Source organism: Rhinopithecus roxellana, chromosome 7 (genome assembly GCF_007565055.1).
Source record: "Rhinopithecus roxellana isolate Shanxi Qingling chromosome 7, ASM756505v1, whole genome shotgun sequence".
Lineage (NCBI taxonomy): Eukaryota > Metazoa > Chordata > Mammalia > Primates > Cercopithecidae > Rhinopithecus > Rhinopithecus roxellana.
This window is the reverse complement of record NC_044555.1, coordinates 142763698-142784487: the sequence shown is the minus strand read 5'-3', so window position 1 is coordinate 142784487 and position 20790 is coordinate 142763698. Positions and strand designations below refer to the sequence as shown.

At 37.9% G+C, this 20790-nt stretch overlaps 1 protein-coding gene across 8 annotated transcripts in view; it reads left to right on the top strand.

The window, feature by feature from the left end:
• CHM (CHM Rab escort protein) overlaps positions 1 to 20790 on the top strand; it is a 193131-nt gene that overhangs the window by 129485 nt on the left and 42856 nt on the right. For all 8 annotated transcript variants that reach the window (XR_004058395.1, XM_010368356.2, XM_030934276.1 and 5 more), the window contains exons 9-11: positions 7778 to 7855; positions 17796 to 17900; positions 18275 to 18338. Coding sequence is in view for 7 of the 8 variants with exons in the window: in XM_010368356.2 (XP_010366658.1) it covers positions 7778 to 7855; positions 17796 to 17900; positions 18275 to 18338 (247 nt within the window). In the remaining variant the exon portion in view is untranslated. The remainder of the gene's footprint in view (positions 1 to 7777; positions 7856 to 17795; positions 17901 to 18274; positions 18339 to 20790) is intronic.

Below are 20790 nucleotides of genomic sequence, written 5' to 3'. Positions count from 1 at the left end.
CTATCTCACAGGGGTTCTCGGAATTTCCTGAATTTGTATGTCGACCTCCCTAGCAAGGTTGGGGAAATTTTTATCAATAATATCCTCAATTATGTTTTCCAGGTTGCTTGCTCTATCTCCATCTCTTTCAGGAATGCCAGTGTGTTGTAGGTTTGGTCACTGTCCCGTCCAGCGGGATCGTTAACACAGACCTTGGAGGAGGGGGTGGGAATTTAGAGAGACAGGAGACACAAGAAATGGAGACAAGACAGTATCCTGATCAAGTCTCGTTTAATGGCGGCAGTGCAATGCCTTATATAGGCTGGCAGGGAAGAGGAAGGGCTCAGAGCAGGCAGGGAGGAGAATAATGAGAGACGTCACCAGGCGCATGCTCGGTAGACTTAGTCTTTCCCGGGCGCAGGAGGTTATCTACGCGCGGGCGGGAAAAGTTCGCGCGCGTGGGAAAAGTTGATGATGAAGAACCAGGAAGTGCGCCATCTTGTCTCCACAATGCGGAGCTTAAGCAACAGAGGCCGCGGCAATTTCCGGGCCTCACGGCTCCGGACAGGTCACTTTATGTAGTCCCATGTTTCTCAGAAGTTTTGTTCAGTTTTTCAGTTCTTTTAAAAATTTTTGTCTGTGTTGATTCGAAGCATCAGCCCTCAAATTCTGAGGTTTTCCCCCTCAGATTGGTTTATTTTGTTATTTATGCTTCCAGTTGCATTATTAAATTCCTGTAGTGAATTTTTTTTATTTCTAGAAGTTCTGTTCAGTTCCTTCTTAAAATGGCTAAGTCATCTTTCAACTGTTGGTTCATTTTACTGCTTTACTGGGATGCATTGTTGAAACGCAGGTTGCTTCTGTATCTCATTGAATTTTCTTCCCATCCAGGTTCTGAAATGTATGTCTGTCATTTCAGCCATTTCAGTCTGGTTAAGAACCACTGCTATAGAGCTAGTGTGGTTGTGTGGAGGTAAGAAGACACTTTGCCTTTTAGGGTCGCCAGAATTGTATTTTGTTTGTTTTTTCTTTTTAAAAAAACTTTGATTTTAAGTTCAGGGCTACATTTGCAGGTTTGTTACATAGCTAAACTTGTGTCATGGTGGTTTGTTGTGCAGATTATTTCATCACCCAGATATTAAGCCTAGTACCCAATAGTTATTTTTCCTGATCGTCTCCCTCCTCCCAGCCTCCCCAGTGTATCTTGTTCCCCTCTATATGACCATGTGTTCTCATCATTTAGCTCCCACTTATAAGTGAGGACAAGTGGTATTTGGTTTTCTGTTCCTGTGTTAGTTTGCTAACGATAATGGCCCCCAGCTCCATCCATGTCCCTGTGAAGGACATGAGCTCATCTTTCTTTATGGCTGCATAGTATTCCACAGTGTATATGTACCACATTTTCTTCATCCATTCTGTCATTGATGGACATTTAGGTTGATTCTATGTCTTTGCTATTGTGAAGAGTGCTGCAATAAACATATATGTGTATGTTGTCTTTACAATAGAATGATTTATATTCTTTTGGGTATACACCCAGTAATGGGATTGCTGAGTTGAATGGTATGTCTGTCTTTAGGTCCTTGAGGAATCTCCACAGTCATCCATAATGGTTGAATTAATTTACACTCCCATCAGCAGTGTATAAGCATTCCTTTTTCACCACACAACCTTGCCAGCATTTGTTATTTTTTGATGTTTTCATAATAGCCATTCTGACTGGTGCTAGATGGTATCTCATTGTGGTTTTGATTTGCATTTCTTTAATGATCACTGATGTTGGACTTTTTTCCATTGCTTCTTGGCTGCATGTATGTCTTCTTTTCAAAAGTGTGTGTTTCTTTTACACTGTTGGTGGGATTGTAAACTAGTTCAACTATTATGGAAAACAGTATGGCAATTCCTCAAGGATCTAGAACTAGATGTACCATATGACCCAGCCATCCCACTACTGGGTATATACCCAAAGGATTATAAATTATTCTACTACAAAGACACATGCACACGTATGTTTATTGTGGCACTATTCACAATAGCAAAGACTTGGAATCAACCCAAATGTCCATCTGTGACAGACTGGATTAAGAAAATGTGGCACATATACACCACAGAATAGTATGCAGCCATAAAAAAGGATGAGTTTGCGTCCTTTGTAGGGACATGGATGCAGCTGGAAACCATCATTCTTAGCAAACTATCACAAGAAGAGAAAACCAAACACCACATGTTCTCACTCATAGGTGGGAACTGAACAATGAGATCACTTGGACTTGGGAAGGGGAACATCACACACTGGGGCCTATCATGGGGAGGGGGGAGGGGGGAGGGATTGCCTTGGGGAGTTATACATGATATAAATGATGAATTGATGGGTGCTGACGAGTTGATGGGTGCAGCACACCAACATGGCACAAGTATACATATGTAACAAACCTGCACATTATGCACATGTACCCTAGAACTTGAAGTATAATAAAAATAAATAAATTAATTTAAAAAAAAAGTGTGTGTTCATTTTCTTTGCCCACTTTTTTATGGGTTTTTTTTTTTTTCTTTTAAATTACTTTAAGTTCCTTATAGATGCTGGATATTAGACCTTTGTCAGATAGATAGGTTGCAAAAATGTTTTCCCATTCTGTAGGTTGGCTACTCTGTTGATAGTTTCTTTTGCTGTGCAGAAGCTCTTTGGTTTAATCAGATCCCATTTTTCAGCGTTGCTTTTGTTGTGGTTGCTTTTGGCATCTTCGTCATGAAATCTTTGTCCATGCCTATGTCCAGAATGGTATTTACTAGATTGTCTTCCAGCGTTTTTATAGTTTGGGGTTTTACATTTAAGTCATTAATCTATCTTGAGTTAATTTGTGCATATGGTATAAGGAAGGGGTCTGGTTTTGATCTTCTGCATGTGGCTAAGCCAGTTATCCCAGCACCATTTATTGAATCGGGAATCCTTTCCCCATTGCTTGTTTTTGTCAGTTTTCTCAAAGGTCAGATAGTTGTTCGTGTGTGGTCTTTTTTCTGGGTTCTGTATTCTGTTCCATTGGTCTATGTGTCTGTTTTTGTACCAGTACCATACTGTTTTGGTTACTGCAACCCTGTAGTATAGTTTGAAGTCAGGTAGCCTGATGCCTCCGGCCTAGTTCTTTTTGCATAGGATTGCCTTGCCTATTCAGGCTCTTTTATGATTCCATATAAATTTTTAAATAGTTTTTTTTTCTAATTATTTGAAGAATGTCAATGGTAGTTTAATGGAAATAGCATTGAATCTATAAATTACTTTGAGCAGTATGGCCATTTTAACAATATTGATTTTTCATATGCATGAGCATGGATGTTTTTCCATTTGTTTGTGTCATCTCTGATTTCTTTTAGCAGTGGTTTGTAGTTCTCCTTGGAGAGATCTTTCACCTCCTTAGTTAGCTGTATTCCTAGGTAGTTTATTCCTTTTGTGGCAATTGTGAATGGGTGATCTTTCCTGATTTGCCTCCCGGCTTGACTGTTGTTGGTGTATAGGAATGCTAGTGATTTTTGCACATTGATTTTGTATTCTGAGACTGCTCAAGTTGTTTATTAGCTTAAGAAACTTTTGGCTGAGACTATGGGGTTTCTAGATATAGGATCATGTCATCTGTAGACAAGATAGTTTGACTTCCTCTGTTTCTATTTTGATGCCCTTTCCTTCTTTCTCTTGCCAGATTGCCCTGACCAGAATTTCCAATACTGTGTTGAATAGGAGTGGTGAGACAGGGCATCCTTGTCTTGTGTCAGTATTCAAGGGGAATGCTTCCAGCTTTTGCCCATTTAGTATGATATTGACTGTGAGTGTGTCATAGATGGCTCTTATTATTTTGAGGTATGTTCCTTCAATACCTAATTTATTGAGCATTTTAAACATGAATGGATTTTGAATTTTATTGAAAGTTTTTTCTACATCTATTGAAATAATCAAAGATATTGGCCTGAGATTTTCTTCTTCTGTTTTATCTCTGCCAGTTTTTGGTGTCTGGGTGATGCCAGGGTTTCCAGAATTCTTATGGTGGTTGTTTCTCATCTGTGTGAGCTGGTGTTCAATCTCTGAAGTTGCTGGGTTTTATATATTTTGATTTCCTTGAAGGTTTATTTGTGATATAAGTTGGGTTTATTTCATTGGTTTCCTTTCTGGGTAATTTCAGGTGGCCAAGGCTCAGCTCACCTGTCCTGGGCTGCATGCTCTAACCCTAGGTGGCTGGGACCAGGCCTGCTGCTTTGTTCTGGTTTATTGAGGGCAAGCACCTGCTGTGCTGGAGAAGGTGAGGTGTTCCCATTCCAATGGCAACAATTCTTCAACAGGGGCTGCTGGCAAAAGTGCTGCAATTGGGCGTGGGAGGCACAGAGTGGGTGCTGTGGCAGCTGGGGCACAGACAAATGTACACCAGCAGGGTGGTGTTGGGCTCCATGGGTGACTGCAGCAATGGTATCGCTGAGGGAGGGGCTCCCAGTGTGTCAGTGGGACTACGGTTGGTTTGTGTGTACATGGGCACTGATATGGTGGTGGTGGATTCTTATACATGTGGGCCCTGGCAGCGTGGCTTGGGGAGGCTGTGGCTGAGTGCGCACCGTTGAGGGGAGGCTGCAAGTGGATGCTCACTGGTGGAGGTTTGTCTTCAAAAATACACTGATGGGAAGGTGGAGACTGCCAGTCAATGATCTATGACAGTGAACTCTGGCAAGGATTTTGTCAGGGCAGCTGAGGCTGTGCTGCAAGCAGGTGTGGCCAGAGCAGATACCAGCAGATGGGAGCGGGGGGGTTGTTTAGATCACACCAACCCAATCCTGCAGGTAAGATAGCCTTGCACTCTCCAGGTCCAGCTGTTCACAAAAGGGTAAAACCCCCTAGAGGAGCATGGTGAGCCTTAGGGGATGGGCTCCTTCGGCTGTGCTCCACTGCAGGTCTTCCCATGCCAAACCTTCTGGACTCCAAGTAGATTGGATTTCTGTCTCTACCAACTCTCCAGGCCATTCTCCTTGCCATCTCAAATGTCCATGGGGCTCATAGAGGCTCCTGCAGCTAGCATTCCAAAGGTCTGTGACAAAGGTGAACCATTCTATGCCTATGTCACTCACCCCTTCTTTAGGAGCTGCTAGTGACCAGGACCAAGTTCCGGTGTTTGGGAACCCCATGGAGTATTCTCGGCCTCCTCCCTTTTCAGCCCTGGGGCCTGCATTCTTTCTCCCTATATCCACTCTCAGTGCCTTTTTCCTGAAGATCTGTTCGCAGTGTGTTTGTCTACTTGATTGTCTGGTCTCTCTTGGTGGGAGAAGGGAGAAGCTTTTACTGGCTATGTCTAGTGTGCCATCTTGGCTCTTCTTCTTCCAAATCATTTTTTCAAGGTTCCATTCTTTCCCCACTGCTTTGTAATGCCACCTCTGTCATCATTTCCATACATTCATGGATCTTTCTGTTACTTTCCTATTGGTACCATAACAAACCTAGTAGCTTATAACAACACAAATTTATTATCTTACCATCCTGGAGGCCAGAAGTTTAAAACTGGTTGGCAGAACTTCATTTCTTTTCGGGCCTCTAGGAGAGAATCTGTTCCTTGTCTTATCTAGCATATAGAAGTTGCCTGCATTCCTTGGCATGTGCCCCACTTCCAACAGTGGGATCACTCTGATGGCCACTCCTGTCTTCACATCATCTTTTTTGACTTTGACCTTCCTGCCTCCTCCCCTCCCCTCCCCTCCCCTCTCTTCCCCTCCCCCCTCCTCTCCAGTCTCCTTTCCCCTTTCCTTTTCTTTTTCTTTTTTTTTTTTTCCCACAGAGTCTTGCTCTGTCGTCCAGGCTGGAGTGCAGTGGCACAGTCAGCTCACTGCAACCTCTGCCTTCCAGATTCAAGTGATTCTCCTGCCTCAGCCTCCCGAATAGCTGGGATTACAGACGTGCGCCACCATGCCCAACTAATTTTTGTATTTTTAGTAGAGACAAGGTTTCACCATGTTGGCCAGGCTGGTCTTGAACTCCTGACCTCTGGTGGTCTGCCTGCCTTGGCCTCCCAAAGTGCTGGGATTACAGGTGTGAGCCACCGCTCCCGGCCCTGCCTCTTTTTTTTCTTTTCTTTTCTTTTTTTTTTTTTTTTTTTTTGAGATGGAGTCTCACTCTGTCACCTAGGTTGGAGTGCAGTGGCGCGATCTTGGCTCACTGCAATCTCTGCTTCCCAGATTCAAGCAATTCTCCTGCCTCAGCCTCCCGTGTAGCTGGGATGACAGGGATGCACCACCATACCCGGCTAATTTTGCATTTTTAGTAGAGATAGGATTTCACCATGTTAGCTAGGCTGGTCTCAAACTCCTGACCTCAGGTGATCCACCTGCCTCGGCCTCCCAAAGTGCTGGGATTACAGGTGTGAGCCTCTGCTCCCGGACACCTCTTTCTTTTAAAGACACTTGTGATTATGTTGCACCCACCAGAATAATCTCCCAATCTCAAGATCAATACATTAATCACCACTGTAAAGTCCTTCTTGCCAAGCATGGTAATATATTCACAGGAACCAGAGATTAAAATGTGAACATCTTAATGGGAGAGTGTATTTTTCAGCCTACCATAGTCGTCTTTTTGGACATTCCATTATTATTTTCTTGTGTTTTTGATTCATTCACCCTAAGCATACCCATATCTCAATCAGATAGTTATACTAGCCGAATAACATTTTGAGGAGTTTAATCCTGCTATTTCTTTTGTCTGCTCACTCAAAGTAAGATGTGTTTCCTCATGTGTTGTATAATTTTAGATTATAAACTCATTATCTAGGTATCTGTGGCAATCTCATGTGGCCTTAGTTAGTCTTATTCCACCACAAAGCTTTAGCCATTGCTTCCCCTAAGTGTCCAGGAGTCTACTCACTGACCCAGAGCCACTTCTCATGATATTTTATATTTTACTAAGAGCTTCTTGTATCATATAGTGGTATAATTTCAAACCCCTAACATGTATGAGGGCAGACTACTGATAATATTAATAAATACACAGTGTAGTCTTCCTCCATTCAGGGATCCACCCAAACCAATTTTTTTTTTTTTTTTGCTTGTTTTCTCCCTCTTTTAGTTCATGGATTTCTTTTCTTGGTTACCCTTTAACTGAGGCATAGCTCTTTAATAATCCAGATATTATAAGAAAATATCTCCTTTTCTACTTACTGCCTTGTTTGGATCTTAAGGCCTCTCCTCTCCTTATGTGTGCATTAAAGTGCATTAAAACTTACGCACTTAGATTACTACTGAGATAGGCACACTCCCTAGGGCTTATGCTGCATTAAGTCATGCTTACTGCTCTAGCTTTCAGTTCCCAGTTGAGTTTTGGCTACGGGAGATTTTGCTTACATGTATTGTAAGTAAAATATCTAGGAGTTTTCCAGAGTCTTCCATGCTTAATTCCTCTTTAACACTTCTCAATGGTGATTTCTCTTGGGTGTGTCATACATACATTACCTCTTGAGACTGTTTGTGTTCTTTGTACCTTAGGTAGGCAGGAGCTGATTTTCGGGGGATAATTGGCTCTTGCTTAGGGACACTTTTGGTTTGGTCACAGTTCTAAGTGTCAGCATTATATTATTATCAGTAGCACTTCTACTGTGTCAAGATATTACTAATCTTGCCTCTGAGAGACTTTTAGTACTATGATAGAGAAAATAATACATTATCAAATTTTTGTTTTCTGTAATACCAATTATGAAGTGTAAAATACTTAAAAGAAGATACTTTTACCTTAATTTTCAACCCAATTACCCTAATTCTTATTTTCCTGTTCTCTTCCTAGGATGTGTGCAGTGTTTGGTGGAATTTATTGTCTTCGCCATTCAGTACAGTGCCTTGTAGTGGACAAAGAATCCAGAAAGTAAGGATGATATAAGTCACCTTCATATATATGTATATATCCCAAACACAGGTGAAAAATGCTGAAGTCAATTTTAAAAAAAAGATTCTTCAAAGATCCTCCTTGGTATTAATAACATAACAACCTTGATTAAAAGTAATTTGTGTTTAGGTCCTCCAGAACAAGAATAGTGAGTTCAGAATATAGAAACTAAATTAATTTCCCTGCAATATGCCTATAGCTCCTGGTCATCCAAGCTTGGAAGACAAATCATTTCAGCTGCCAGGGGGTGGGTGATGAGTGATGTTAGTTTTCCTTGTGGCCTTACCTCCTCTAATTGATTTTCATCAGATGACAACAAAGCCCTCTGTTATTGCATTTTTAAAAATGGAATTCACCTAAAGACTCATCAGATTAATCTCTGCTGATAATGCATGTCACTCCAAGAGAAAAGATTTTAATGAGTTTTTTAGGTAGATTGTTGTCATAAACTATGCTGCCCTCTTACCTGAGGATACATTTTTTACAATAGTATCAGGCCTATAGGCTGCTTTAGGATTGAAATAAGAATTTACCTGTTCTTTAAAAGAGCTGAACACCGTTTGTTTACTGTGTATTTTATATTTCAGTTATAATCACTGGTCTGAATTACACTGGATAAAATATTCTCTGATTTCTACCTTCTACACTGAAACTTAAATATTTTAGATCCAGTTTTAGAGACTGTCTAAATTGCTATGTGTTTTTCTTTTTTGTTACACGTTCTCAACAATCTACTGACCTGTATTTCTTGGATGATTGTTTTTAGGAGTATATAGTTAAATAGTATTTTTGAGGTTATAAAACATTTTAATATTTGAACTGGAAGCTTAAATAATATAAATTTTAAGCTGTTTCTTTCATTTTACAGAAGTTTTGTATCGTCTAAATGACATACAATGTCTCTTAACTTCTTATAGACTAATTGTAGTGAAAAAACTAGTATTTTGAGGTATGGTGAAGAAAATCCTCAACTCTAGAAATATATAATGCTTAGATAGTAAATTTGCTTTAGAAGAGTAATTCTGTAGTATAACACTGATACATATTTTAAAAGGCTTGTAAAGTACCTTTAGCACTTTTATAGAAGGATAGTACAAAATGAAACGTGATAATTTGCAGAGAAAAATTAATCCCTAAAGACCCAGGATGTTAACATCTTGATTCCTGAAGAACTCTATGGAAGTTAAGGAATAGTTGTCTTTAGACTTCTAGAATCATTTTTCTTTGTGCATTCATTCTGCTACAAGAGTATGTTCCCATGACAGAAAGCCAGATAATGAATTGCTTATTTGGTGTTTATTTACTTAGATTCTTTTATCCTTGGGGTCCCATTTCAGTCCCATGTGACATGAATAATTTGCATAGCTCATGTTTTTTTTTTTTTTTTTTTTTAAAGGTATGCTAGTATAGTAATTGCATTTGTTGAACTAAAAGCTACCTTTTCCTTACCTTTGACTTAGTTTTTATGACATGCTCTGAACAGAGGAGCTCTTTTTTATGATCCGGTACAGATTCCAGTTGCAACAGATAGCTGAAAGCTAATGGTCTAGAGACCAAATGAATCTCTAGATTGGTGGTTTTCAAACTTTAGTGTGCCTAAAAATTACCAGGTAATCTTGGCAAAAATGCAGATTTCTGTTCTTCACCCTCAGAAAGTGAAATTGGTTAATATGCTTAGGGGGAATGCAGTAATTTGCAGTTTTAAAGAAAACCCCAAGTGAATCTAGTATAGGAAGTCCTTAGATGACACTGAGAAACACTGATCTATAAGGTAAAATTGAGGGTTTAGTTAAGGGTACTGTGTTCCATGGCAAACTGGGATCTCTAGGTCTTAATTCAGTCTAATCCTTATCAATATGAAACTGCCAGATATACCGACAATCAAATGTGAATTTTAAATAGGAGGCAGACTGCTTCTAAGAATATCTTCATAGAAAGACATGTCTTATTTTGTAACTTCTAAGGCATGAGTAAAGTTTGGGTAGCCCTTGAATGAGAGGAGACTTGGATTTCCATTAGTGCCATGAATGACAGTAGGCAAATCCTTTCCTCTAGACCGGATCCTTTATCTGTAAGATGAATGACATGGACTCTGCAGTCATCTCTGGATCTCCTTCTAGATTTGACATGCTTTGGTTGAGTTATTTAATGCTCTTAGAAAGTACTTGGCTTTTCCTTAATGTTTAGAAATAAATTATCTTAAAATATTTTATATGCTCAAATGTAAGCTATTCTCTCATAATGCATAATCTTCAGTCCCAGTGAGAAATTTTAAAAAAGTTGAACAACTTGAATGTGCCTGCTTTTATGAATGTAAATTAAATAGCACACAGTCTTCTTGTGCTATTAATTATATTGTTATATTACTAGAACCCCAGTTTTCCAGTGAGCATCATCTTCATGTCCTTGTTTTTTTAGAATGCAATGATTTTGAATTCTGTATATGAATCTCATCCTGGAAAATTTATTCTAAGCTATAACTATGTATTTCTGTAACTTGACAGTTTTAAAAACTTGACCTGTAATCATAATACTACTGTTATCTACAATATTCTCACTATACTAAATTGCTTAAGTGATCTTTAAAAGTTTTAAGAGTCAAGCAATACTTGAATAATATAAGTTCATATTTATACCTTCAGTAATAATTACCATATTTATATTAAAGTTTTCCTCTTTAAACAGATCTAGCAAGTCAAATAGTCTTTATAAATACCTAAAGCTAGCATTGACTGAAGTTGGCTCAAGTCAGTATATCTTTACCAAACACAGCTTTGCCATTCAAAATCAAATATACAAGAGAGATAACCAGTAATAGGAGATATTTTGTTAGGATTTGAAAATAAAGGGAGGGATAGTTTTTTGGGGGAAAAACCTTGACCTTGTATTGGGCAAATCCAACATACATTTCTTTTTAAGGATTCAAGGCTGGCTTAGACAGTTGTTATATTCTAAGTATAATTAGGGTACCAACTAAGGAATCTGCAAAGATTTGCATTTGTCTCCTTATGGTTTTAGTTTGCCTTTCTTTTCCTAGTTTTCTATATATAACACTTGACATCCCCTCTCCTGTTTAGGACAGTTAAGAACTACTTATACTTTGAGTCAAAGTTCTGAGTTTATTCTGTGATCCCACAGACAACATCAGAACCCTCTGTCAGTCTCCACTCCCCACTGTCATGTTCCCTCGTGTGATCATTTCATAAGTTCTCTTTAAGAAAAGGCAGGATCTCACTGTCGTATCTCCAGAACCCCCCGACAGGTTCCTAGTAGCCTTTATACTCAATAACTTTGACTTAAATAAATGGATAAAGATTAAAGACTGACTATAACCCTTTTTGTGCTTTTCTTTGCACTGTCCATTTAGGAAAACAGAGAGGCATAAGTGATCACAGCATTGAGTTTAATGTGGTGATTATACATCAAAATACTGTACCAACTTTGAGAGAAGAAATAGGGCATTAAGGAGGCACATTAAATCATGGTATATGGAATATGTAACCAAATGCATACCTATTTTCAGCCAGATTTTATTTCTCGCTTTTGTTTGATTGGTTCTGCTTTCTTATTTGGGAGGACGTAGGTATGTATCAGTGGTTCTTTTCTAAACCTTTTCACTAAATTCTAATACTGCATGCTTCCGTTGACTTGACTGTTTTTGGAAACACTGAATGTTCTAGTTGAACAGTTTTCTTTTCCTTTGCAGCTATGCTGACCAGGTAAAACTCCTGTAAATTAGATCTGGCCATTTAGTAGTATAGTATTTGAGATTTCGGTAGGGTAGAAAATCTTGGACCAGGACCAGATACATCTATAACCAATAGTTGTAATTAATTACTTCAGCTACTGTTTCCTGTGTACTTCAGCTGTCTCACTTACCTGCTTTCCTACTATGACTCTTTCTTGATGTCAGGAATGTATTTTTCTGATGTCAGGAATATTTCTGATGTCAGATACATTTTTCTGATGTCTATGCCTTTTTTTTTTTTTTTCTATTTTTGAGACAGAGTCTCGCTCTGTCGCCCAGGCTGGAGTGCAGTGGTGCAATCTCGGCTCACTGCAACCTCCCCCTCCCAGGTTCAAGTGATTCTCCTGCCTCAGCCCCCCTAGTAGCTGGGATTACAGGCACATGACCAAGCTTGGCTAATTTTTGTATTTTTAGTAGAGACGGGGTTTCGCCATGTTTCCAGGCTGGTGTCAGACTCCTGACCTCAGGTGATCCACTGGCCTCGGCCTCCCAAAGTGCTGGAATTAACAGGCATGAACCACCATGTCCAGCTGTCTATGCCTTTTCTAGATACTTGGAAGTTAGTAATGAATAGAATGTTAGACCAAATTTGAGGTGACTGACTCAACACCATTTGTCATTGCTGAAGCACTGATTTTAGCATGGCCTGCTTGCAAAATGGTAGTGGTCATATTCTAGATACTTAACATCTGCCAACCCCCATGCTAGTTGTTATGGGGATAAAGAAGTGAATAAAACATGGAACTTACCCTTGTATACAAGGAGACTTCAGTAAAGAGTACAGCTCTAAAGTTAGATAGATTGGATTTGGATCCTGACTTTGTCACTAGCTGTGTGTACTTGAGCAATTGTTTAACTCTCTGTGACCCAGTTTCTGTATCTAGAAACTTGGACAATTGACTACACCTACCTTGTAGGGTTATTATAAGTATTAACTAAATAGATAAAGGTTGTAGAACCATTTGTTACACATTTTAAGTGCTAGCTATGTTAGCTAACAGTAACTGTTAATACAGTTGGAGACCTTGGAATCCAGTGGTGGGGGATACCTATTGTGAAGATTCTTCTGTGCTGTGCTAGTAAGGAATTTGGACTATAATCAGAGATAGTTTTAAACAAGATTAGATTTGCTACTTTTAAGTTGGTAATTCTGGCAATGATTTGGAAGAAGCACTGTGATGGAAAGTGATTCTTCACCTCCTAAATCAGAGATTCTGTATCATTTTTTTCCTGTCTCTACACTATTCACAAGTACAGAATACTTCATTAACCATCCATCCATTCACCCATCCATGCAACAAGTATTATTTGTTTTCTTTGTGCCAGGCACTGGGGATACAGCAGAGAATAAGACAATCAGGGTGTTTGTTCTCATGGAACTTAGAGTCTACTGGGGGACATTACAGAACAACTAAATTTATAAGATAATTGCACATTGAGATCTGTTCAGTGTGCACATCTGGCCCCCTCCTTATTTAAAAAGCTTCAGTTCCTTTATATAATCTCAGAATAAAGTGTAAGACCTTTTTATATGACACATGATGGGTGAGACTCTGTAATCTGGCGTCTGTCTCCTTGTCTTGGCTCATCTCTCTTCCCTACTTGCCTTTCATTTTATTGTCACATAATACTGAACTGTTCATGGGTCTCTGTACCTGCTCTTCTCTTACTTGCCTTTGTAACCCTGCAAATGCTGCCTTTCTACCTGAGATATCTGTATCTTTATTTGCTTGCTTAACTGTATGTTATCCTTTAAAAGCAACAAATGTGTCACTTCCTCCAAAGAGCATTCCCTGATACTCCACCCCTCCACCATAAGATGAGTTAGGTATCTCTTCTATTACTGTGCAATTCCCTATCCTTATCTTTTATCACCGGACTTTGCTATTGTCTTAAAATTGTCTCTGCCTGAATCTTCAAAAATTGTCTCTGTCTGAATCTTGTCCTTTAGGGCAAAACATTTTTATTCTTACCTCTTAGAACAGCACACATGGTTGTTATGCTATACATTTATGTTAAACAAATGAACTACCAATTTGCTAGCAGGTTATCTTATTAGACATTATAAGAGTCTAAGGCAGTATCAGTGGAGATGGAGAGAAGAGGCTAGTTTCAGGAAGTATTTATAAGGTGGAATCAAAATGTTATAGCAGACTAGATATAAGAAAAGATTTGAGGTCGGAGAACTGCTGGTTATGCCATTAGCTGACATAGGGATTCCATGGGAGTGGGAGCAGGTGAGGAGCCATGATAAACTCAGTTTGCAGCATGCTAGTTTTAAAAAAACGCTTGGCTAATAATACTGTATTTTTCCTTGAGATTTGGTAAGAGCAGGTTTTAAGTTCCTCATGATACCCACAGATGGTAATGATGGGTGGCGATAGATGTGTTAATTTGCGGTAATCACTACACAGTGAATATCAAGTCATTACATTATGCACCTTGAATATATACAATTTTTGTTTTTCAGTTATTTATTAAAAGGGAGCTTGGAGTCTATCCAGAAAGTAGTAGATAATAGACAGTTACAAATATGGTTACAGAGCTTAGCAGAGGTCAGAGCCATAAACTATAGATTTGAAGTTATTTGCCTGTTAATGGTGTTTAGAACTATTAGAGTGTTTTTCACCCAAAAAAAAAAATGAGTGGGAAGCATTTGAAATGGTTTTATGAATGAGGTGGCATTTGAACTAGTGTGTTTGAGAAAGCTCAGAAGGGCATAGTGACTAGGGAAAATTATTTTGTTTTCTTTAGTGATTGAGAATCTTCTAATTTCCTTAGTACATTTTCCTTTAAATTATTACATATGCGATTTCTGCTTTCTTTATCATAAAATTATTTGGTATATTCATTCTGAAGATCACAGAGATTGAATACTCGTTTTAGTGTTATTTTTCTCTTCTGGGCCAAATACCAGATATTGAGTTTTCATCTTACTGAGTATTTTCTTCCTCATCATCATTTTGCTATTTACACACTTATATCATTGAACCAAGAACTGAATAACTTGTGATTTGTTGATTTAGAAAGCTTAGTTCTAGAAATGTTCTCTCTGGCTTCAGTGTTTTGTATGCTCAGCTTGGTCATTGTGTCCCTGTAACTGGGGACACCTGTTATGTTCCTCCTCAAATTACTATTTATGAGGCTCAGCAAGGCCCTCAACTAAATCTTACATGATTTAATCTTTCCTGGCTTCCTCAGGTTTACGTGGGAGGGGTATTTTCATGACTCTGGCAGCACTGTTTAATTTTGCTGCTTTCTGTTAATTAAATGTCATCTGATTTTTTATATGAATCTTTATAATACAAAGACTAAATTTAGATCAAAATCAATGTTTTTTTATTCATTGTTTTCCCAATTAGGCCGAATATATGACAGTAAGTTAAATGTCTGAGAGGAAAACAAATCTTATTACTTGCTTAAACATGTCTTGATTTGAGCAGCTTTGCTTAAGCCTAGAGCCTTAGTACTTCAGCGTGATATTATCAGGTGAGTCATGTGATTATCATCTACCAGACTGAGACTTGGGCATATATGACCATCACCTCAATTTTTGCAGAAACAAGTATTTTATCTGTACCAATAGCCCTTGACTTTTCTCCACCTAGCACAACATAAAAGATACAACAGTAACAGTGGCACGCTTGACAGTGATTCTTTCCTGGGATTTGGGAGCTTATCAGAATCTCCAGGGGTACTTTATAATTTCAAAAAGTCCCCCAGGTGTGATTCTGATTTGCTTCCTTCTCCTCCTTCTCCTCTGAGAATCACCGTTTCATTAGAAGCCTCAGCATAAATAAGCACATGTGTTAGTATCTTCTCGTGGTATGGTTGAGCTCCCTAACTCCCACACCCCCATACTTGCCTTTTGAGTGATCTCCATTAGTTCTCTCTAATATAACTTTTGAAACAAATGTCTGTCAACAAAGGTATGACTACCACCAAAACAACCTTGTTCATGTTTAGAAGCCTACAAAGCTCGAGGGCCAGGTTTAATAATGCAGTTTAAATGGGAACCCTTTGTAAAGACTTACACTCAGGTCTGAGATTTATATTAACACTGATCCCCTCCCCCAGTTTTATTTTAGCATTTTCTGATGAGCATTTTCAAACTTATACTGACATGGAAGGAATTTCGACAGAATACCTCTATATCCACCTCCTGGATTCTATAATTAACGTTTTAATAAACTTGTTTAGTCACATATCTACCCAAATATTAACCCCTCTATCCTTGTATCGATTCATCTTTTTAATGCATTTTACTGTGAATTGCAGATGTCAGTTAAATTTGCCCTAAATACTTCAGCTTACATTTTATTAACTGGAGCTCAATATTTGTTTAGTGTTTTTCTTTTGATGTAAGTTTACATACAGTGAAGTGTCCAAATCTTCAGTGCTTTTAACTGAGTTTTAACAAATGATAAATCTGTATAATGTAAGCCCCTATCAAGATACAGAAATTTAACACCCCCTTTTCTGCCCAGTTATTTCCTCTTGACTTTACATAGTCTCTGAATTAAAGGTAAGAAAAAGGCTTGTCAGTGCTTACAGGACAAATAGAGATTGATGTTTAATGACAGCAGATTTCTCTTCTCAATTGCCTGAAGTACTTTGTGTTTCAAATGGTATATGAGTGTTTTAAAATAGAAGACTGAGTGAATTACTTATAAAACATTATTTTGGAGAATATCAGATGTAAATACTTCAGATGTATTTTGTTAAGTATTTTATAAGGCAAGAGTTCAATGAAATATGAGGAGGTATGTATAGAAACAGAAGTGTAGAAGAGAAGAAGGTGGAGATGAGATGGAAAAAATCATGTAAATATTAATGTAATATAACAAACGTTATATTTAAAGGTGGTTAATTGGTTAAAATATCTATTATGTACATGTGACATCACTAGACATCATAGTCTATCCTAGCAGCAGTGGGATGCCATTTATTCAAAAATACCAGCATATCATAATCTGCCTTTAGGAAATACAAATTAAATTCCTCTCACTACTCGTCTTGAGTGTTAGTCATTTTATTTTTAATGCCTTTATTCCTGGAAAATATCACTTATATGGCTTATTTTTAGAGTCATTGAACAGATTTTAACTTATACCAGTATATTTCACAGTATGCTTTCGGAATTATTTTGCTTACATTTTATGAGGGGGCAGCACATAAGTTCATTTCTAATAAAATAATTCTGTTCCCCAAAGGGAAGCTGTGACACAAATAAATTGATATTTCCGTAATCAAAAGATATAGCAAACACACAGTCATTTGCATATAGTTCCTGAAATATTGCATGCTGGCTTTGTCAGTGCTGGTAAGTCCATTTCAAGGATGTTGCCCTTAGTCCATTAGTTTGGATAATGAGCCCTATAAAGTACATTTATAACTTGTGGCACTGCAAGGAGATGGATTCTAATTTTCATCCTTTTATCTAGACACATTGAAAGAAGGTCAATGGAGGGTTCTATATGATTCATTGTCCCAACACATATCAGATGACAGAGACCTGATAATGTCCATGCATAAGTGTTTTCCTTATTTGGAAACAGCACTTCAAAGAAATCTTTCTATGATCATCCTTTGAAGTAAAGTGGAAACAGATATTAAAAGAAGCTCTATCACATTTTTCTGTTTCAAACATTATCCAACACGTGATCATATAGCTATTCTTGGACAAAAGAGAAAACAACATTTAACAGAAAAATAAAAACCCTGTAAAAGGCCTTTACAGGCTGTGAATGGTATAACAAGGTATTTAATCAATTTTTCTCTCTTTCTTTTCTTAGAGCTGTGAAGGGGGTCGGGGGAGAGCCTGTTTTCTAAACAAAGGAAATGCTTCTATGTTCCTAAATATTAGGAAACTTATGATTTATTATAATTCTTATCCTGACTTTATTCTTATTAATGACATTCAAAATATATGTTTAAGTTGTATTCTGTGTTCATTTTGTACTTCAAAAGCCCTCAAAACAGCAACAAGAATATATATTCTGTCATTTAGTGTCAGTTTTGTGTCAGAAAACGTGGAATTGTAGGCAAGTTTTAAATCCTGTCTTCACAAGAAATTCATTTTAGATTCAAAATTGGTAGCTGATTATGTTGTTTTTCTCAATTATTTAATTATTAATATGAACTTTTATGATATGCTTATCTTCTTTATAGATGTAAAGCAATTATAGATCAGTTTGGTCAGAGAATTATCTCTGAGCATTTCCTCGTGGAGGACAGTTACTTTTCTGAGAACATGTGCTCACGTGTGCAATACAGGTAAGGCCCCCTCCACCCATTAGCAAGTGAAGGTAATTTTACTGACATTTCTGTATAGTTCTGTTCTTCAGGTAACATGCAAATAAATACCAAACCAAAGATATATTCAATATCTTACTTGACTTACAGGGTCTGGTATTAGGGGAGCCTAACATAATTTCAACTCCTTTACTTCAGCTGGGGTTTGTCTGTAGGTCAGGCATTCTTCTTTCATGAGCCAAGAAAAGATTAAAGCCGAACTTGACTTGGTTTGGGGAGGTGACACTTTTATCCTGACTTAAATCTTTGAAACGTGCCTTCTGGTGGTTATATAACTATAAACGAAACTTATCCGTGGAATCAGAATTACTGCTTCACTGTTTTATGCATTACAGGCAGATCTCCAGGGCAGTGCTGATTACAGATAGATCTGTCCTAAAAACAGATTCAGATCAACAGGTAAATTCAGTCCTATATATTTTTAATAAAAGTTGTATATATGAAGATGTTTCGGTATATATATACATGGTGAACTAATCACTGCAGTCAAGCTAATTAACATATCTCTTTACATAGTTACCTTTTTTGTGGTGAGAACACTTAAGATCTACTTTCAACAAATTTTAAATATACAATACCATATTAACTGTAGTCTTGTGCTGTACATTAGATCTCTAAGTCATTCTTTTTGTGTAACTGAAAGTTTGTACCCTTTGACCAACGACTCCCCATTTTACCTATCTCCTGGCAAGCACCGTTTTATTCTCTGCTTCTATGACTTTGAAGTTTTTTGTGTTTCACATATAAATGCAATAATGCAGTATTTTCCTTTTTGTGTCTGGCTCATTTCACTTAGCATAATATCCTCCAGGTTCATCTATGTTCTTGCAAATGGTAGGGCTTTCTTCTTTAAAGATTGAATAATATTCCATTGTTTACACATACACACACCCCATTTTTTAAAAACCCATTCTTCCATTGATGGACACTTAGGTTGTTTCCAAATCTTGGCTGCAACGAATACTGCTGCATTGAACATGGGAGTGCAGACATTTCTTTGAGATACTGATGGATGTATACCCAGAAGCTGGATTGGTGGATCATAGGATAATTCTATTTTTAATTTTTTTGTGGAACCTCCATACTGTTTTCCATAATGTTTGTATAGATTTGCATTCCAACCAACAGCATACAAGGGTCTGCTTTTTTCTACATCCTCGTCAACACTTGTTGTCTCTTGTCTTGTTGATAATAGCCATCCTGAAAGGTGTGAGATGAAACCTCATTGAGTCCTGTGCTTTCTAATAACATTGTTACTAATTTAATCTACATAATAATATATATAAATCAATATTGACAAAATGCAGCGTATTGAGCTATATGTACTAAAGTTTGAATATCCCTTCTCCGAAATGCTTGGGGTCAGAAATGCTTGGATTTTAGGGGTTTTTTGGGGGGTTTTAGAACATTTTGGATTTCGGATTTTTGGATTAGGGATACTCAACTTGTGGTATTTTTTAAATGTGTTTTTAAAAAATACATGATGGCAATAATGTAATGGCATTGGTTTCTTAAGGATTTCCATCCAGTGGAACAAATAGTTGCATCTTATATAACAGATTTATTTTAGGAAAATCAGACTAAATACTAGATTTTGACAATTATTTCTGTGAAGTTGAAAATACATTGTTATGGGAAGAAAAAAGAGAATCCCCAGATAATACATTTAAAAATCTGGGAGGAAAAGACAGTAGCCAACCCTATGGCAGTGATTGTAAGTCCACTGTTAGGCCTGGTGTGAATGAATTTCCACACATATCCCCAGTTGTGGTATTTCCTTACTACCATTGTTCATTTCGGTACTCTCTTCTTTCTCCTTACCCCCAGTTCCATAGAGGAATGGCGTTATGCCTCTGATTTTTCCTCAGTCAGACCTCTTAAATTCCAGGGTACCCAGTTCTCCTTCTGACCGTATTTTATAGTTACTGATAAAATCACCTTACTCAGTAGGTGTGATTGTTGGTTCTATATGCCACTGCTAAAAGTAGGTGCCTATAGTTCCTTAAGTTGAAAGTTTCTTCTTATATGAAAGAAGTGTGTGAGTGGATAAAGTCAATTCATTTGTCCCAATTTTTATTGGTAATAAATGAACATTATATACAAGAAAGTCCCCCAAATATACTTGTTATATGTGTAAGTATAAATATTTTCATTAAGCCATTCAGCAAACAATGAGTGCCTTTTACCTTCCAGCCAGTGTTGCTGCGTTCTAAGGAGACAGTGGTCACTATGATAGCATCTCTGCTCTCAAATAGCTTACAGTCTGGAGAATACGGATACAGATAAGTAGCAACTGTAGTTCAGTGTGACAAATGTGAGCATGGGCGTGTAGAAGAAATAGTACAGCAGCTATTATATTACTTACTCCACTCTCCTACAATTACTGGTTTATTATCTGTATCTCCCAGTAAGCTCTGAGGTTTGTGAGTGGATCAAAGAGTGCCAGGGAGGCAGAAGAGTGAAGAGAGCAAATAGAGATAACTCTTGGAGGAAGCTAAGCTGTGAAGAGAGTAAGAGAGAGGAACTGGTCTTTGAAGAGGGACGTGGAGATGAAGAGGGTGTTTCTTTATGTTAAAAGATCAGTGTATATATTTCAGCTGATGGGATGAAGCCAGTAGAGAGGGAGAGGTTGAAGATACCGAAGTAAGAAGGAGGATAATTGATGGATCAAGGTCCAGGCAAAGGCTGAGGAGGCTAAAAGTCAGAGAACAGGCAAAAATGTTGCCCTTGGATGGAATGGGAGACACGTTGAAACCAGAGGGTTAATACATTTGTAGATTTGGGAATTCCCATCTTATGGGTTACGTTTATTCTTTAAATTATAAACAAGGTGAGGTCATCTTTTGAGAGT